At 42.5% G+C, this 17,668-nt stretch overlaps 1 protein-coding gene across 1 annotated transcript; it reads right to left on the reverse strand.

The window, feature by feature from the left end:
• Positions 1–2,447: 2,447 nt before the first annotated feature.
• Positions 2,448–9,833, reverse strand: LOC113902985 (elafin-like). Its single transcript, XM_027558461.1, has 4 exons — positions 9,730–9,833; positions 4,535–4,699; positions 2,851–3,414; positions 2,448–2,616 (listed from the first exon to the last, which is right to left on the reverse strand). The coding sequence occupies exons 2-3, from the start codon at positions 4,614–4,616 to the stop codon at positions 2,852–2,854; spliced, it is 645 nt and encodes a 214-aa protein (XP_027414262.1). The 5' UTR covers positions 4,617–4,699; positions 9,730–9,833; the 3' UTR covers positions 2,448–2,616; position 2,851.
• Positions 9,834–17,668: the final 7,835 nt, after the last annotated feature.

Genomic DNA, 17,668 nt, shown 5'->3' on the forward strand with positions numbered 1-17,668 from the left:
CTACAGTCCACAGGGTCCCAAAGAGTCGGACACAACTGAGCGACTTCACTTCACTTCACTATGTTCATACAGCCTATTCAAATAGCTAATACACGGAAACAACCTAAATGACCATCGACAGATGAACAAAAACAAAAACAAATGGATGGATAAAGAAGGTGTGATATATACACAGTGGAGTACTATTGAGCCATAAAAAAGAATGAAATAATGCCATCTGTAGCAACATGGGTGAACCTAGAGATTATCACACTCAATGAAGAGAGTCAGAAAGAGAAAGACAAATACTGTATGATATCACTTATAGGTGGAATCTAAAATAAGACCAAAATGACCTTGTCTGTGAAACAGAAACAGACTCACAGACATAGAGAACAGACTTAGGGTTACAAGGGGGTGGGGGCGGGGAAGGATGTATTGGGAGTTTGGGATTAGTAGGTGCAAACTATAATATATAGAATGAATAAACAACAAGGCCCTCCTGTATAGCACAGGGCACTATATGTGGTATCCTGTGGTAAATCGTAATGGAAAAGCATATGAAAAAGAGACTGTGTGGATATGGATAAATGAATCTGTTTGCTGCACGAAAGAAATGAACACAACATTGTAAATCAGTTATACTTCAATAAAAAATTTTGAAAAACTAGGACTTATCATCATTTACTAGCTCTGTGTCTTTGGGTGATTAATGACGCTTTCATGACTTCAATCTTTTTGGTTTTTTTTACTGTGCCGTGTGCCTTGCAGGACCTCAGTTCCCCGATTGAGGATCAAAGCCACACCCTCTGCACTGGAAGCGCAGAGTCTGACCCATTGGATTGTCAGGGAAGTCCCACGGTTTCAATCTTTTAACAAAATTAAAGAGGTGTATATACCCATCTGAGGGAGTTTTAATGAGAAATAAGACAATACTTATGACATGTTTAGTGCAGGATCTGGAAGAGACCAAACACTAAGACAGAAACCATTCTTACCACCAGTGGTGTATTATATGTTTCTCAGGCCAGAAGTTTAGGCACTGCTCTTGTCTGTGCTCCAAGATGCGTGGTCCAGTCCATCCCCTGGAGAATCAGAGGGGAACCCTGGCTCCTGGGTGGGTGTCTAAGGGACACTGGGCTCTCTGTTCTCTCACCCCCAACAAAGCGTCTGCTCCCCACCTCCCCTCTAGCAGAGTCCAACACACACATACAAAGAAGAGATGTTTCAGCACCAGAATATCAGGGCTGAACTGACATTCATTACTATACTTCCAGAATAATTTCACCCAACTCCCCTCAAACTGAATAGACAAAACTGAGGCTCAGAGAGAGAAAGAGATTTATCTGCAGTCATCTAGCAAGTTGGGAGGAGCCTAGACCTAGAACTCAGATCTCCTGACTCCCAAGTGGGGTGCCCATTGCACCCCCAGGCTCCTCCCACTTCTTCCTGGAGAACTCCATTGCACAAGAGCAGTGGGGCAGCTGAGCCAACAGCAAAGCCATGAGGTCATCCAACGTTACCCAACATACACCCTCCTGCTGTCTTCACTCCTCCAGTCTGCTGCTGCTGCTGCTGCTAAGTCGCTTCAGTCATGTCCGACTCTGTGCGACACCATAGACGGCATCCCACCAGGCTTCCCCATCCCTGGGATTCTCCAGGCATGAACACTGGAGTGGGTTGCCATTTCCTTCTCCAATGCATGAAAGTAAAAAGTGAAGTCGCTCAGTCATGTCCGATTCTTAGCGACCCCATGGGCTGCAGCCTACCAGGCTCCTCCGTCCACGGATTTTCCAGGCAAGAGTATTGGAGTGGGGTACTATTGCCTTCTCCAGTCTACTCTACCCCAACTTGTATGTCCCCAGAGAACTTTATTCAGCAATGACATGGAAGGATCGATGTGTCTTGCCTTCTCACTCACATCTTGAAATAGAAAGCTGGGAGAGGATACTGCTTCGCCCAAAGGAATTATGTGTTACTGGAGGTCACCTCAGGCATGAACAGGTGAAATGCTTCGTGAGCAGGGATTTCCTGGCATCTGTCTTTCTGTCCTCTTGGAGGATACAGATTCATGGGAAACATTAGAGGAAGGGAAGGAGGGAGTCAGAGGTTTAGCCAGGAGGGTTGGTTGGTCACACTGGCAGGGTTGATCATAGTCAGGTCAGAAGTGGAGGTCAGTGGGAAGGTTTGGGGGTTTATTTCCCTGGTCTGAGGCCAGAGGTCAGAGGCCAAATGTCTAGGTTTCCATTTCCTGGTGAAATGGAGGCTGTGGTTCTTGGGTTGATTTTTGGATTTCTGCAAGGAACCCTAGGAATAGGCCTCTTGTTCCTGCCCCTGCTCTCCTTCACACCCCAAGAACATCTGCCATGGGTCCTGCTCCACTCTCCACTGGGGACAAGAAGTCCCAAACCCACACCCATCTCCCCGGAGCTCTCGGGGGCCCAGAGGTCACAGGAGCCAGAAACAAATGGAGTTGAAAGCAGTCTTTTATTGGAAAGTCCATGAGGGAGGCAGTCCATGCTCAAGCTTGGGCCTCCCGGATGAGAGGAAGAAGGGGCAGTGTGGGAGAGGGTCGTGCTACAGGCACTGGGGCCTGCATCGCTGGGGACTTCACAGGTGCACAAGCACAGACTCTACCTGGTAGAAGAAAAGAGAATCGGAAATGTGAGTCAGCAGGTGAGAGACTCAGAGGCAGTGGGAGGCAGGACCACGTCCACGTGCCATCCTTCTCAGGACCCCAGTGGTAGCCCCTGAGACCTCTCAGTCTCTCCATCACCTCCCATGTCCTCTCCCCACTAGCCTAGGATCGCCCTCCGCCAGTCGGCCTCTCTGCCCCCTCACGGGCCTCCTTTCCCTCCACCCATTTCTCACCTCACTGGGGATCCATACAGGTCTTCCCACAAGAGCCTTCACAGCACTTCTTGGCCCCTGGGCACTGAGCATCCCTCAGACATCGGTTAGGGGGGTTCATCATGGCACACCGGATCAGAACCCTGGGGCAGGACCCAGGCTTAGTGAGGAGTGGACCTCCGATTCGGCCTTGCCTTTTGACTGGATCTTGACCTTTCACTGGATCTTGACCTTTCACTGGCTCTTGACCTTTCACTGGATCTTGACCTTTGACTGGATCTTGACCTTTGACTGGATCTTGTCCTTTGACTGGTTCTTGACCTCTGACTGGATTTTGATCTTTCACTGGATCTTGTCCTTTGACTGGATCTTGACCTTTGACTGGATCTTGTCCTTTGACTGGATCTTGACCTTTGACTGGATCTTGTCCTTTGACTGGACCTTGACCTTTCACTGGACCTTGACCTTTCACTGGATCTTGACCTTTCACTGGATTTGGTCTTTTGACAGGATGTTGACCATTGATTGGGCTCTTTTCATTGACTAAAACATTTCTTTCCTTAGTGCCTTGACCTTTTGGACGACCTGTTGAAAGAAATATCCCTACTATTACTAATATTTAGACCAGCATGTCTGTTTCAACTACCTAGTCTTTCCTCCAGGTCCAGCCACTGCTCACTGTGGTGTCCCTTAAGCTGAGGGACCTAGCTCACCAGGGCTAGCTGGGGTCTGCACTCTCGGATGGCTGTTCCCTGGGCTTTGGGGAAAAGCTCCATAGGACCAGGTTTCCTTTGGGTGTCCATTTCTTCCCCTCACCCTCCATTCTGCGTCCTGGGGCCCTCATGAGGATATGCCAGGGAGGAGTGACTTTCAGGAGATGAGGACACATTGTCATCTTTGAGGAAACTTGGTGGAAGGACAAGGAGCTTTGAGACACATGCCAGGAGACCTGAGCTCCATCCTGGCTCTGGAGATTGTCCTGACAATTCCTCACCTCGCTCTAGGTCTCAGTGTCCTGCTTTGGAAAACAGAGGTCTTGAGACTCCATGATTTCTGAGGCCCTGTTAGTTCTTAACCTCCCCTTACAGGACTGATGACTCAGGTGCTTTGATGGAGCAAACAGGCAGGGAAGAGACACCACCTAGGGCCCAGATTCCTGGGGCTCCTCAACTTCATTGCATGTTCTGTCCAAGTATCAATGCTTGAGGCCAAGGTCATGTTACAACACTCCTTCCACAAACAGCCCTGATTTCTCAGTCCTGGGGCAGAACGCACATGGAGTCTAGTGGGCAACTTCCTACTTCTCTGCTGCTGCTGCTGCTGCTAAGTCGCTTCAGTCGTGTCTGACTCTGTGTGACCCCATAGACAGCAGCCCACCAGGCTCCCCTGTCCCTAGGATTCTCCAGGCAAGAACACTGGAGTGGGTTGCCATTTCCTTCTTCAATGCATCAAAGTGAAAAGTGCAAGGGAAGTCATTCGGTCGTGTCCGACTCTTTGAGACCCTGTGGACTGCAGCCTACCAGGCTCCTCCGTCCATGGGGTTTTCCAGGCAAGAGTACTCTGGATACACTCAAAACTTTAGCCTGCTGTCCAGGCTAAAGAGTGGGCTCCAGCTCTGCATGCTGCCTCTTGTCAAGACCCAGGCTGCCCCTAACAACCTCTCCTCAACCCAAGCCAGCTTCACCCAGGCCACTTGTCCACTCACCTCTTACGATAGCTGCCTCTGCCACCAGCGTCCCAAGGACGAGAAGCACCACCACCTGGACCAAGAAGCTTCTGGTCTTCATGTTGTCAAGAAGGTGTATGACTGAGAGCTGAAGCTAAGCCTAGTTTTATGCAGCTTCAGCTTGGCCAGGTGCCAAGGGTGGGTCTATGGTTTCACAAAGGATAAGACTTAAATTTTCTTAGTTCTAACAGGAAATATACACCCTCATCCTGGGAGGGACCTTGGGCCCTTCCCCAGGGATTATCCACAGGGAGAAATGGTAGCTGTTACATCATTTCTAATAGCCCCAGGAGCTATCTCACATTCTCATAAAGAAGTAGGGCTGGCTGGTCTGTAGGCATCATCATGACAAAATTCTTTATACTTAAAGAGTATGAAACCCAAAGGAGAGAGAGGAATCACCCACAGTCATTCAACAAGTCAGTGGTAGGGCCGGTGTACTGTTTTCATAGCCAAGCTGTTCCCCAATTACTCCCTGGCTCCTGCAAGCCCCACCCAGACCTACCCTAACAATTTATTCTTCCCAGCATCATGCTAGGCTTTTCTTTCATTCTCCCCCTGATCCCAAGAAAAACTCTCAAAGGCAAATTTGCCCTGAACTTTTAATGACTAATCATTATACTTTTCCATTTCACAGGCAGTCTCTGAAATGCACCAAGAAAGTAATAGGGAAGGTGGCATTCGACATCTGGAGTGGCATGACGCTCTTGAAATCACAGTAAGAAGAGAGGGAACACCCATAAAGGGAAGAAAATAGAAATCATCTATAAGGTGGAATCTACAGTGCATACACCCAATGTGGCTTCTTCCTTTTTAGAACAGGCACCCTGTTTCTTCTGAAGGACTCTTCTTTCTTTGCACCATCAACTTAGGAATCTAATGGGGACTGTTGATCATGAAAGCTTGACAGCCAGTCACAGATCAGGGGTGTGTGTGTGTGTGGTCAGTTGTCATCCTTTATTTAAATGGACACTAAGAGGAAGTCCCTCCTTTTGTAAAGGTAGGAGAGATGAGCCTGGAAACTCCTGAAGCTATGGTTCCAGTCTGGGAGGAGGGCAACTGTTTGAGAAAAATAAACTTAATTCAATTAGAAAAGAAGAGAAATGATGGTAAGAGAGGCTTTGGAAGGGACTAAACTTTGGAAGCCAGCCCTTCATTCCCTTCTATCCTGAGAGCAGTTCTTCCCACACCTTTGCCGTAGTTCAGTTATGACCCAATAAACTGCCTAAGCTAGTCTGAGTTGGTATTTCGTCTCTGCTGTCATAGTTCAGAGTAATAAAAATGAATACACAGAAGTTAGGTATTGTCAGGGACAGAACCTGAAGTGTGGAAATAACAGTTGAGTTCTGGGCGAGACAGCGATGAAAGCAAGCTAAGTATTTTATTGTCAAACAGTTTAAATCTCCATCCTTTGTCTCTCTGGACTCACACCTCATCACGCCCACCAATGCTGCTGAAACATTAAGGAGCTATAATAAATGCAAGACATTGGAGTTGGCAGGCTACTTTAAAAAAAAAAAAAAAACGCTCATCACAGAATAAATTATACAAACAAAAAAAGAGTGTAGAACTTATATTCTTTAAAGAATTAAAGCATTAAAATGGCAGCCTGCACTCACTTACTAGGTAAAAAAGGAGACTATTTCCTGTATATAGGCCCTACCAACATTTACTTCTCACCAGTTCCTTAACCACTATCTTGGATTTTCTAATCTCCTGTTAACTCAAGCATCTTGCTCATTTCTAGCTGGGTTGTCTATTCTTTTTCTCATTGTTTTGTAGAGAGAAGAAACTCTCACTCATTACTAGTGAGAGTGTATATTCATGCAACCTATTTGAAAATAAATTTGGCATCAGCTAGTAAAATTAAACATGAGCAAAATCTTTTAGATTTTTACCAATCTGATGAGTGAGAAGTGATACACTGCTGAAGTTTTTAGTTAGCATTTTCTATCAATTATTTCAAGCATTTTTCATATCTTAAAAGCCACTTATATTTCTTTATCTGAAAACTTCATTTCTTTTGCTCATTTTCCTATATAGTCATTAGCTTTTTTCTTTTCAACTTCTAACCACTCCTTACATATTATAAAGGTCTTTATCTGGTTAAAGGTTTGCAAGTAAAAATTTTAACTCATTCTTAGACCTGCTCAAAACACCTCAGGGTGGCACCCTTTTCTCCTCTTATCTAGAGATTGCCTACTATTGTTTGGCTATTTCTGCTCTAGACTTCTGCATTTCTGCTTCATGATATCCTTAGATTGGTGAAACTGGTTCATTAATCTTTTTTCAATTTGTGTGCCAAAAAAAATCTTAATGGTACAAATGAATCATAGAAAAAAATAACTTTTTAAACTGAAACTGACACAAGATAAAGTAGAAAATCTGAATAATACTGTAACCATTACAAAGATGGAAACAACAGTCAACAATATTTGACCAAATTAAAGCATCAGGATTAGACCTCTTCATAAGCACATTCTATAAGGCAATCAAGGAACAACTGATTCTAATATGACATAAATAAAAATAAGAAACAATTCCCAGTTTCTTATGTCTTATGAAGTAAACATAATCTTGATACCAGAGCTTAATAAGAACTTATGTCAATTATATGTTAATAAAGCTGTTTAAAAATAAAATTATCAACAAGGATTCTATGAAAAAGGAAGCTTTTAGCAAATCTCACTCATAGAACATAGATTCATGAACATAAAAATCAACTATGTTCATAAAATTCCAAGCAAATCTACATATAATTGTTAGAATCAATGAGAGTTTATCATGACAGATACATACAAAGGAATGTACAAAAATCAATGGTACTATATATATTAACAACACAAATCAGCAAATGAAATTTTAATAATTTTATAATCATATAAAATATGAGGAGCTTATAAATACATGTAATAAATTTTGTGCAGAATCACTACAGAGAAAATGATAAAACTTTAGTGAGAGACGTTTTGTAACACTCCCAAATCAGATATGTATACCACGTTCATGGATTGGAAGACTCAGTATGATAAGCATGGCAATTCTCTTCAAATTGATTTTTAGTCTCAATGCACTCAAACCCCCAGAAAAGTTTTTATAAAAGTAAACCAAGAGAGATTTGGCAACGTAATTCTGAAATGCATACAAAAACTACAAAAGGCAAGATAGCCAAAATACTCTTGAATAAGAATAATTTAATAAAACTTGATGTAGGAGATATCAAGCTTTATTTTAAAGCTGTAATAATTATGATAGTGGTATTACAACAACCATAGATATATATGCAAATGAAACAGAATAGAGAGTTCTCAAACAGACAACTGCACATAATGAGAGTATGTTTCTAACTTGGCTATAGTAAACAAATATCGCTACAGTCATATTAGGAAGGCTGCACATCATAATATTAATATACTTTCCCTAAGTGGCTGAAGGAGGATTCAGGTTAACAAGTTAGGATAGAAGGAAGAAAAAGAAAAATAAATAAATGTCGATTTATCAAAAAACTCATCATGTCTCATGGGATCCTATTACATTTATAAATATATTGCCAAAAAATGAATATCACTAGATCTGTGTTTACTGACTTCCAGTGATGTCCATGAAATCTTACCAACAGAAAAAAAAAGTTGGAGAGTAATATATGGGTTTTGATAATATTTCAGTTGAACATTCCTGTATACAAAAATACTTATGTGTGAAAAAGGAACAGGGTTTGAAGGAAAATCCACTGCTGTGAATACTGGTTACATGATGATGATGGGACGGGAAAGAGGACAAGCACGAGTAGCTCTGCCTTTATCTATATCAGTTTCTAATTTTTTTCTTGTTATAGCTGTCGATGAAAGCTCAGTTAACAATTAAGAAGAAAGGGAATTTTATTTGAACCCGACAGGATTATAACCCGGAACAGAGACTCTCAGAAAGCTCTGAGAAACTGTTCCACCAGGTGCAAGTTGAAGGCACAGGCATACACATTTTTGAGACAAAGGATCACACATCAAAATGACATAGTGATATTTTATACAAAGTTCACCAAGGACGTATCGTGCTGGTAAGCAGGCATAAAGAGAGCAGGAAGTCCGTGATCCCCACAGAGTGGGGGAAGAATGCTATCCCTTTAAGAAATTATATTGCTAATGTCAGAGGAAAGGAGGAAATGTTATTTTTAAGGTCAAGCAGACACTCCTATCTTCGAGGAAGTTAGGTTAATATGTAATGCAAGCGCACACTACACATTAGGGAGGGAGGGAAGAGGCCCAAACGGATACAAGACAGAATTTTGTGTTTAATTTTTCCTTATCCTGCCTGGAAATAAGAATTTTATTTCATCACAGCAAAATCACTACTCTTATGACCTGAACATATTGAATAAAGAAAATCAAAATTCATAATTTGTTGTTTAGTTGCTAAGTCGTGTCCAACTCTTTTGCAACCTCATGGACTGTAGCCCCCCCAGGCTCCTCTGTCCATGGGATTTCTCAGGCAAGAATACTGGGGAGGGTTGCCATTTCCTTCTCCAGGGGATCTTCCTGACCCAGGGATCAAACTCACATCTCCTGCATTGGCAGGCAGATTCTTTACCACTGAGCCACCAAAATTCATTATAGGTTAGAATAAAGCACTCAAGTAATCACGTAAGTGGAGAAAACAGGGTAATTGAGAGTTGCATCTAAAGAAATGATTATATACACATATAATCATTATAAGTGTTACAAAGGGATGTGTAAAATATGTCATAATATAAAAGTAAAACAGTGCATGAATCAGAGGCAGTCAAAAGAAATCACCTAGGTAGTTCAAGCAGAAAAAGAATTTCAGCTATTGTATGAGCACATCTCATTGTAAGAACCCGAATCACCCGTGAAATCCTGGATATGAAAGAGTCTGGGAAAAGATAGGCATTTGATTTACAACCCCTGCAAGAAGGCAGTCTGGGAGCAGCTGAAATGCATGTAGATGGAGACTCTGCACAGGACCTGCCATACCCCAACTCCCTCCCATACTTACACTTCCAATTAGAAAATATTCACCTCTCAGAAAGCAAAGTGCCCACCTAGAGTGGGAGCTGAAGTGAGTGGGTCTGAGAATAAGCAAGGCAGGACACAAGTGCTGGGAGATATGAATAAAATAAATAGAGAAGAATACAGGGTATTTATGAGAGTGGTCATTACCTTGCAATGCTGGAGTAATATCACATAGTGGCCAGGTCTGATGGTGGGAGCCCTCCTCTTTCAACAAGTACCTAAGAAAGAGAAGTCCACCTATGTATTAGGAAAACTGCAACAGAGGAGGGAGCCCTTGAGCTAAATTAAGAAACCTATTACTTCCAACCTTTCCCACTCAAATAAGATACTCCTTTCAAAAGACAGTCCCTGACTCTTATTTTAAAATCAGAAAGAAATTTGGAAATCATATAAGCTGTATAAAGAGACTCCTTTTTAAAAAAACAGAAATGAGAAGCAAACCTTGAAAGCATTTGAAAGAGGAGTTTTAAAATCCCCAGTAAAATGTCACCACAAAGCTGAGAGAAAAATTATAATCTAAAATAGATTTTTAAACTAGTGAAGCAAAATAAAGGTATGAGGAGAAGTGAAAGTTGCTCAGCCGTGTCTGACTCCGCTACCTCATGGACTGTAGCCCACCAGGCTTCTCTGTCCGTGGAATTCTCCAGGCAAAATTACTGGAGTAGGTAGCTGTTCCCTTCTCCAGGGGATCTTCCCAACCGAGGGAATGAACCCAGGTCTCCCACACTAAAGGCAAATTCTTTACCATCTGAGCCACCAGGGAAGCCCAGAGGTATGAGGAACCATCATAAGACAGAAATATAGAAACCCAAAGAGGAGATAGCAAAGTAACAGGAAGATGTGAAATAGAATCTGATGGAGAGAAGAGAAATTGAAGACAAGAAGAAAAATATTTCATAAATAAGGATTAATTAACATAAGGAAGAAAAAGGAAAACATTTAAAAAAGCATATAACATAAAAATAAAAATAACAAAAGAAGTAGCTTAAAAACACAGTCTTAAATATTAAAAAGTCAGTGAAGATCCACCAGACACAAAAATCAAGTCCTACCAGGAAGAAAACCAAGTCAACAAAACAGAAGAATTATTTAAAACAATAATTGAGGAAAATATTTCTGAAATAAAAGATTTCGGTCTACAATTAAAAGCTCACATTATAGTAAACACAAGATGAATGCAAGTAAATATTGTGGTCTTTCAAGATAAAAATAGAAGCCTTCATGAGGCCAACACTCCCCCTCCAACTAAAAAAGAAACAAAATCTTAAAAAACCAGGTTGTAAGATAGAAATACTCAATGCCAGAAAATAGTGAAGCAAAACTTAGATACTCTATGGAAGAAAATATGCACTGAGGATTTTTGTACAACTAATTTGTCCTTGACCTAAATATATTTGTAAATGTGCAAGAACTCAAGAAATATTGTTTCTGATAACTTTCCTGGGGAGTTTCCAAGAGACAAGATATTATTATTGAGTACTGAACATTTTCATTGTGGAATTAAGTCTGATGAAGGAGTAATAAATAGTATGTAAATGTGACCTATTGTGGTAATGTACAAATACCAAAACTTCTGTCAGATAGGAGGATGAGGGAGAGAGGTAGCTCAAAGAGTAAGTCCACTGACTGCTTTATATATAATAGCTTCAAATCAAAGGATATTTAAAACACATAAGGTTCAACAAAATTAAAAACTTGTGGATCAAAGGATCCTAGCAGGATAGTAAGAAGATTCTGCTGAGAAGAAGAAACAAAGCAGGTCTCTGATAAGGGCCTATGACCCAGACTATACAAAGATCTCTCACAACTCCACATTAAAAAGATGAACAGCCCAATTTAAAAATGGTCAAAGAACTTAGACATTTCTCTGAAGATACACAAGTTGCCAGTGAGGACCAGGAAAAGATGCTTAACATCACTAGTCATTGCTGCTGCTAAGTCACTTCAGTCGTATCCGACTCTTAGCGACCCCATGGACTACAGCCTTCCAGGCTCCTCGGTCCATGGGATTTTCCAGGCAAGAGTACTGGAGTGGGGTGCTATTGCCTTCTCCGTCATTAGTCATTGTGAATTGTGAAGTTGCTCAGTCGTGTCCGACTCTTTGCAACTCCACGGACTGTAGCCTGCCAGGCTCCTCCATCCATGGGATTTTCCAGGCAAGAATACTGGAGTGGTTTGTCATTTCCTTCTCCAGTCATTAGTCATTAGACAGATGCAAATCAAAATCACAAGATACCACTTCATACCCAATAGTGTGACTATAAGAAAAAAAAAATTAATGGAAAATGACAAGCATCGGCCAGGAGGTGAAGAAATTGGAACCCTTGTACATTGCTGGGGAGAAGGTAAAATGGTGTGAACTCTGTGGAAAACAGCCTGACAGTTCCTCCGAAAGATCAGCATAGAATTACCAGATGACTCAGCAATTCCACTCCCAGATGTATATGTAAAAGAACTGAAAACAGGAAGTTCTGGTCCATGACTGAGACACAGGAGGCTCCTCAACTCACCTCCACCCCTGGTCACACAAAGTTGACAGCTACAACACAAAGCCACTGAAGGAAATCCAGTAATGAGTTGAGCCAGTGCTACATATTGGGCAAGCAAGAAAATACTCACATTGGAGAGGGTCTTGGCGCACCCTCAAGCCACGAAGAACAAAGAAGGTGGCTTGGACAATTACAAGGGTTCGAGACACAACCAAGAGCTTGGGAGGGTGGGATGACGAGGTTGCTCTCCTATATGTGGTCACTGCTATATGTGGAAGACGTTGCTATTTTATCTAATGCCCAGCAGCCAGCACAGACTGTGGAGGAAAATGAAGTCTCCATACTGGGTCTTGCACATTTTCCCCACACTTGCAGGTAGCTCCCTACTGGGCACACCCACTTTCCCTGCAGGCTCCAACCCAGACCACTGACCCTCAGCTCTGCTAGCCCTGCCATCTTACCTCATTATGTCCCAGGAATATCAGAAAGTGTTCTGCAACAGTTTACTGGGAGGTCCCTGCTCTTTAAGCATCTCTCCTGTTGGAGTCTGAGATTCAGCTCCACTGGCAGGCACTCCATCTGCCTGGTTGGCATAGTAACCTCCTTCCTGTGGTCTCTTTTGAGAAATAAATGATAAGGCAAAACACCCTGAGTCTCTGATATGTTAGAATAATTTAGTGGCATGAGCAGTGTCCTCTCAGTTCAGTTCAGTTCAGTTGCTCAGTCACGTCCGACTCTTTGCGATCCCATTGACTGCAGCATGCCAGGTTTCCCTGTCCATCACCAACTCCCAGAGTTTACCCAAACTCATGTCCATTGAGTCGGTGATGCCATCCAACCATCTCATCCTCTGTCATCCCCTTTTCCTCCTGTCCTTAATCTTTCCCAGAATCAGGGTCTTTTTAAATGAGTTAGTTCTTTGCATCAGGTGGCCAAGGTATTGGAGTTTCAGCTTCAACATCAGTCCTTCCGATGAACAATCAGGACTAATTTCCTTTAGGATGGACTGGTTGAATCTCCTTGCAGTCCAAGGGACTCTCAAGAGTCTTCTCCAACATCATCGTTCAAAAGCATCAATTCTTTAGCACTCAGCTTTCTTTACGGTCCGACTCTCCCATCCATACATGACTTAGATGGACCTTTGTTGGCAAAGTAATGTCTCTGCTTTTGAATATGCTCTCTAGGTTGGTCATAACTTTCCTTCCAAGGATTAAGTGTCTTTTAATTTCATGGTGTAGTCACCATCTGCAGTGATTTTGGAGCCCCCCAAAATGAAGTCAGCCACTGTTTCCACTGTTTCCCCATCTATTTGCCATGAAGTGATGGGACCAGATGCCATGATCTTCATTTTCTGAATGTTGAGCTTTAAGCCAACTTTTTCACTCTCCTCTTTCACTTTCATCAGGGGGCTCTTTAGTTCTTGTTCACTTTCTGCCATAAGGGTGGTGTCATCTGCATATCTGAGGTTATTGATATTTCTCCTGGCAATCTTGATTCCAGCTTGTGCTTCGTTCAGCCCAGCGTTTCTCATGATGGACTCTGCATAGAAGTTAAATAAGCAGGGTGAGTATATACAGCCTCGACATACTCCTTTTCCTATTTGGAACCAGTCTGTTGTTCCATGTCCAGTTCTAACTGTTGATTCCTGACCTGCATACAGATTTCTCAAGAGGCAGGTCAGGTGGTCTGGTATTCCCATCTTTTGAAGAATTTTCCACAGTTTATTGTGATCCACAGAGTCAAAGGCTTTGGCATAGTCAATAAAGCAGAAATAGATGTTTTTCTGGAACTCTCTTGCTTTTTCCATGATCCAGCAGATGTTGGCAATTTGATCTCTGGTTCCTCTGCCTTTTCTAAAACCAGCTTGAACTCCTGGAAGTTCACAGTTCACGTATTGCTGAAGCCTGGCTTGGAGAATTTTGAGCATTACTTTACTAGCATGTGAGATGAGTGCAATTGTGCGGTAGTTTGAGCATTCTTTGGCATTGCCTTTCTTTGGGATTAGAAGGAAAACTGACCTTTTCCAGCCCTGTGGCCATTGCTGAGTTTTCCAAATTTGCTGGCATATTGGGTGTAGCACTTTCACAGCATCATCTTTCAGGATTTGGAATAGCTCAACTGGAATTCCATCACCTCCACTAGCTTTGTTCGTAGTGATGCTTTCTAAGGTCCATTTGACTTCACATTCCAGGATGTCTGACTCTAGATGAGTGATCACACCATCGTGATTATCTGGGTCATGAAGATCTTTTTGTACAGTTCTTCTGTGTATTCTTGCCACCTCTTCTTAATATCTTCTGCTTCTGTTAGGTCCATACCATTTCTGTCCTTTATCAAGCCCATTTTTGCATGAAATGCTCCCTTGGTATCTCTAATTTTCTTGAAGAGATCTCTAGTCTTTCCCATTATGTTGTTTTCCTCTATTTCTTTGCATTGATCACTGAGGAAGGCTTTCTTATCTCTTCTTGCTATTCTTTGGAACTCTGCATTCAGATGCTTATATCTTTCCTTTTCTCCTTTGCTTTTTGCTTCTCTTCTTTTCACAGCTATTTGTAAGGCCTCCCCAGACAGCCGTTTTGCTTTTTTGCATTTCTTTTCCATGGGGATGGTCTTGATCCCTATCTCCTGTACAATGTCACGAACCTCATTCCATACTTCATCAGGCACTCTATCTATCAGATGTAGGCCCTTAAATCTATTTCTCACTTCCACTGTATAATCATAAGGGATTTGATTTAGGTCATATCTGAGTGGTTTAGTGGTTTTCCCTACTTTCTTCAATTTAAGTCTGAATTTGATAATAAAGAGTTCATGATCTGAGCCACAGTCAGCTCCTGGTCTTGATTTTGTTGACTATATAGAGCTTCTCCATCTTTCACTGCAAAGAATATAATCAATCTGATTTTGGTGTTGACCATCTGGTGATGTCCATGTGTAGAGTCTTCTCTTGTGTTGTCGGAAGAGGGTGTTTGCTATGACCAGTGCATTTTCTTGGCAAAACTCTATTAGTTTTTGCCCTGCTTCATTCCATATTCCAAGGCCAAATTTGCCTGTTACTCCAGGTGTTTCTTGACTTCCTACTTTTGCATTCCAGTCCCCTATAATGAAAAGGACATCTTTTTGGGGTGTTAGTTCTAAAAGGTCTTGTAGGTCTTCATAGAACCGTTCAACTTCAGCTTCTTAAGCATTACTGGTTGGTGCATAGACTTGGATTACTGTGATATTGAATAGTGTGCCTTGGAAACGAACAGAGATCATTCTGTCGTTTTTAAGATTGCATCCAAGTACTGCATTTCAGACTCTTTTGTTGACCATGATGGCTACTCCATTTCTTCTGAGGGTTTCCTGCCCACAGTAGTAGATATAATGGTCATCTGAGTTAAATTCACCCATTCCAGTCCATTTGAGTTCACTGATTCCTAGAATGTCAACATTCACTCGTGCCATCTCTTGTTTGACCACTTCCAATTTGTCTTGATTCATGGACCTGACATTCCAGGTTCCTATGCAATATTGCTCTTTACAACATCGGACCTTGCTTCTATCACCAGTTACAGCCACAGCTGGGTATTGTTTTTGCCTTGGCTCCATCCCTTCATTCTTTCTGGAGTTATTTCTCCACTGATCTCCAGTAGCATATTGGGCACCTACTGACCTGGGCAGTTCCTCTTTCAGTATCCTATCATTTTGCCTTTTCATACTGTTCATGGGGTTCTCAAGGCAAGAATACTGAAGTGGTTTGCCATTCCCTTCTCCAGTGGACCACATTCTGTCAGATCTTTCCACCATAACCCACCCAGTGGAGTACTATTCAGCCATAAAAAAGAATGAAATAATGCCATCTGTAGCAACATGGGTGAAACTAGAGATTATCATACTTAGTGAAGAGAGTCTGAAAGAGAAAGACAAATACTGTATGATGTCACTTATAGGTGGAATCTAAAATGTGACAAAAATGACCTTGTCTGTGAAACAGAAACAGACTCACAGACATAGAGAACAGACTTAGGCTTACAAGGGGGTGGCGGCAGGGAGGGAAGGATTGGGGGTTTGGGATTAGTAGGTGCAAACTATAATATATAGAATGAATAAACAACAAGGCCCTCCTGTATAGCACAGGGCACTATATGCGGTATCCTGTGATAAATCGTAATGGAAAAGCATATGAAAAAGAGTCTGTGTGGATATGGATAACTGAATCTGTTTGCTGCACAAAAGAAATGAACACAACATTGTAAATCAGTTATACTTTAATAAAAATTTTGAAAAACTAGGACTTATCATCATTTACTAGCTCTGTGTCTTTGGGTGATTAATGATGCTTTCATGACTTCAATCATTTTGGTTTTTTTACTGTGCCGTGTGCCTTGCAGGACCTCAGTTCCCTGATCGAGGATCAAAACCACACCCTCTGCACTGGAAGCGCAGAGTCTGACCCATTGGATTGTCAGGGAAGTCCCATGGTTTCAATCTTTTAACAAAATTAAAGAGGTGTATATGACCCATCTGAGGGAGTTTTAATGAGAAATAAGACAATACGTATGACATGTTTAGTGCAGGATCTGGAAGAGACAAAACACTAAGACAGAAACCATTCTTACCACCAGTGGTGTAGTATATGTTTCTCAGGCCAGAAGTTTAGGCACTGCTCTTGTCTGTGCTCCAAGATGCGTGGTCCAGTCCATCCCCTGGAGAATCAGAGGGGAACCCTGGCTCCTGGGGGGGTGTCTAAGGGACACTGGGCTCTCTGTTCTCTCACCCCCAACAAAGCGTCTGCTCCCCACCTCCCCTCTAGCAGAGTCCAACACACACATACACAAAGAAGAGACATTTCAGCGCCAGAATATCAGGGCTGAACTGAAATTCATTACTATACTTCCAGAATAATTTCATCCAACTCCCCTCAAACTGAATAGACAAAACTGAGGCTCAGAGAGAGAAAGTCATCTAGCAAGTTGGGAGGAGCCTAGAGCTAGAACTCAGGTCTCCTGACTCCCAAGTGGGGTGTCCATTGCACCCCAAGGCTCCTCCCACTTCTTCCTGGAGAACTCCATTGCACAAGGGCAGTGGGGCAGCTGAGCCAACAGCAAAGCCATGAGGTCATCCAACGTTACCCAACATATATCTTCCTGCTGTCTTCAGTCCTCCAGTCAGTCTACCCCAACTTGTATGTCCCCAGAGAACTTTATTCAGCAATGACGCGGAAGGATAGATGTGTCTTGCCTCCTCACTCACATCTTGAAATAGAAGGCTGGGAGAGGATATTGCTTCACCCAAAGGAATTACGTGTTACTGGAGGTCACCTCAGGCATGGACAGGTGAAATGCTTCGTGAGCAGGGATTTCCTGGCATCTGTCTTTCTGTCTTCTTGGAGGATACAGATTCATGGGAAACATTAGAGGAAGGGAAGGAGGGAGTCAGAGGTTTAGCCAGGAGGGTTGGTTGGTCACACTGGCAGGGTTGATCATAGCCAGGTCAGAAGTGGAGGTCAGTAGGAAGTTTAGGGGTTTATTTCCCTGATCTGAGGCCAAGGCCAGAGGCCAAATATCTAGGTTTCCATTTCCTGGTGAAATGGAGGCTGCGGTTCTTGGGTTGAT

Source organism: Bos indicus x Bos taurus, chromosome 13 (assembly GCF_003369695.1).
Source record: "Bos indicus x Bos taurus breed Angus x Brahman F1 hybrid chromosome 13, Bos_hybrid_MaternalHap_v2.0, whole genome shotgun sequence".
In the NCBI taxonomy this organism is placed as follows: Eukaryota; Metazoa; Chordata; class Mammalia; order Artiodactyla; family Bovidae; genus Bos; species Bos indicus x Bos taurus.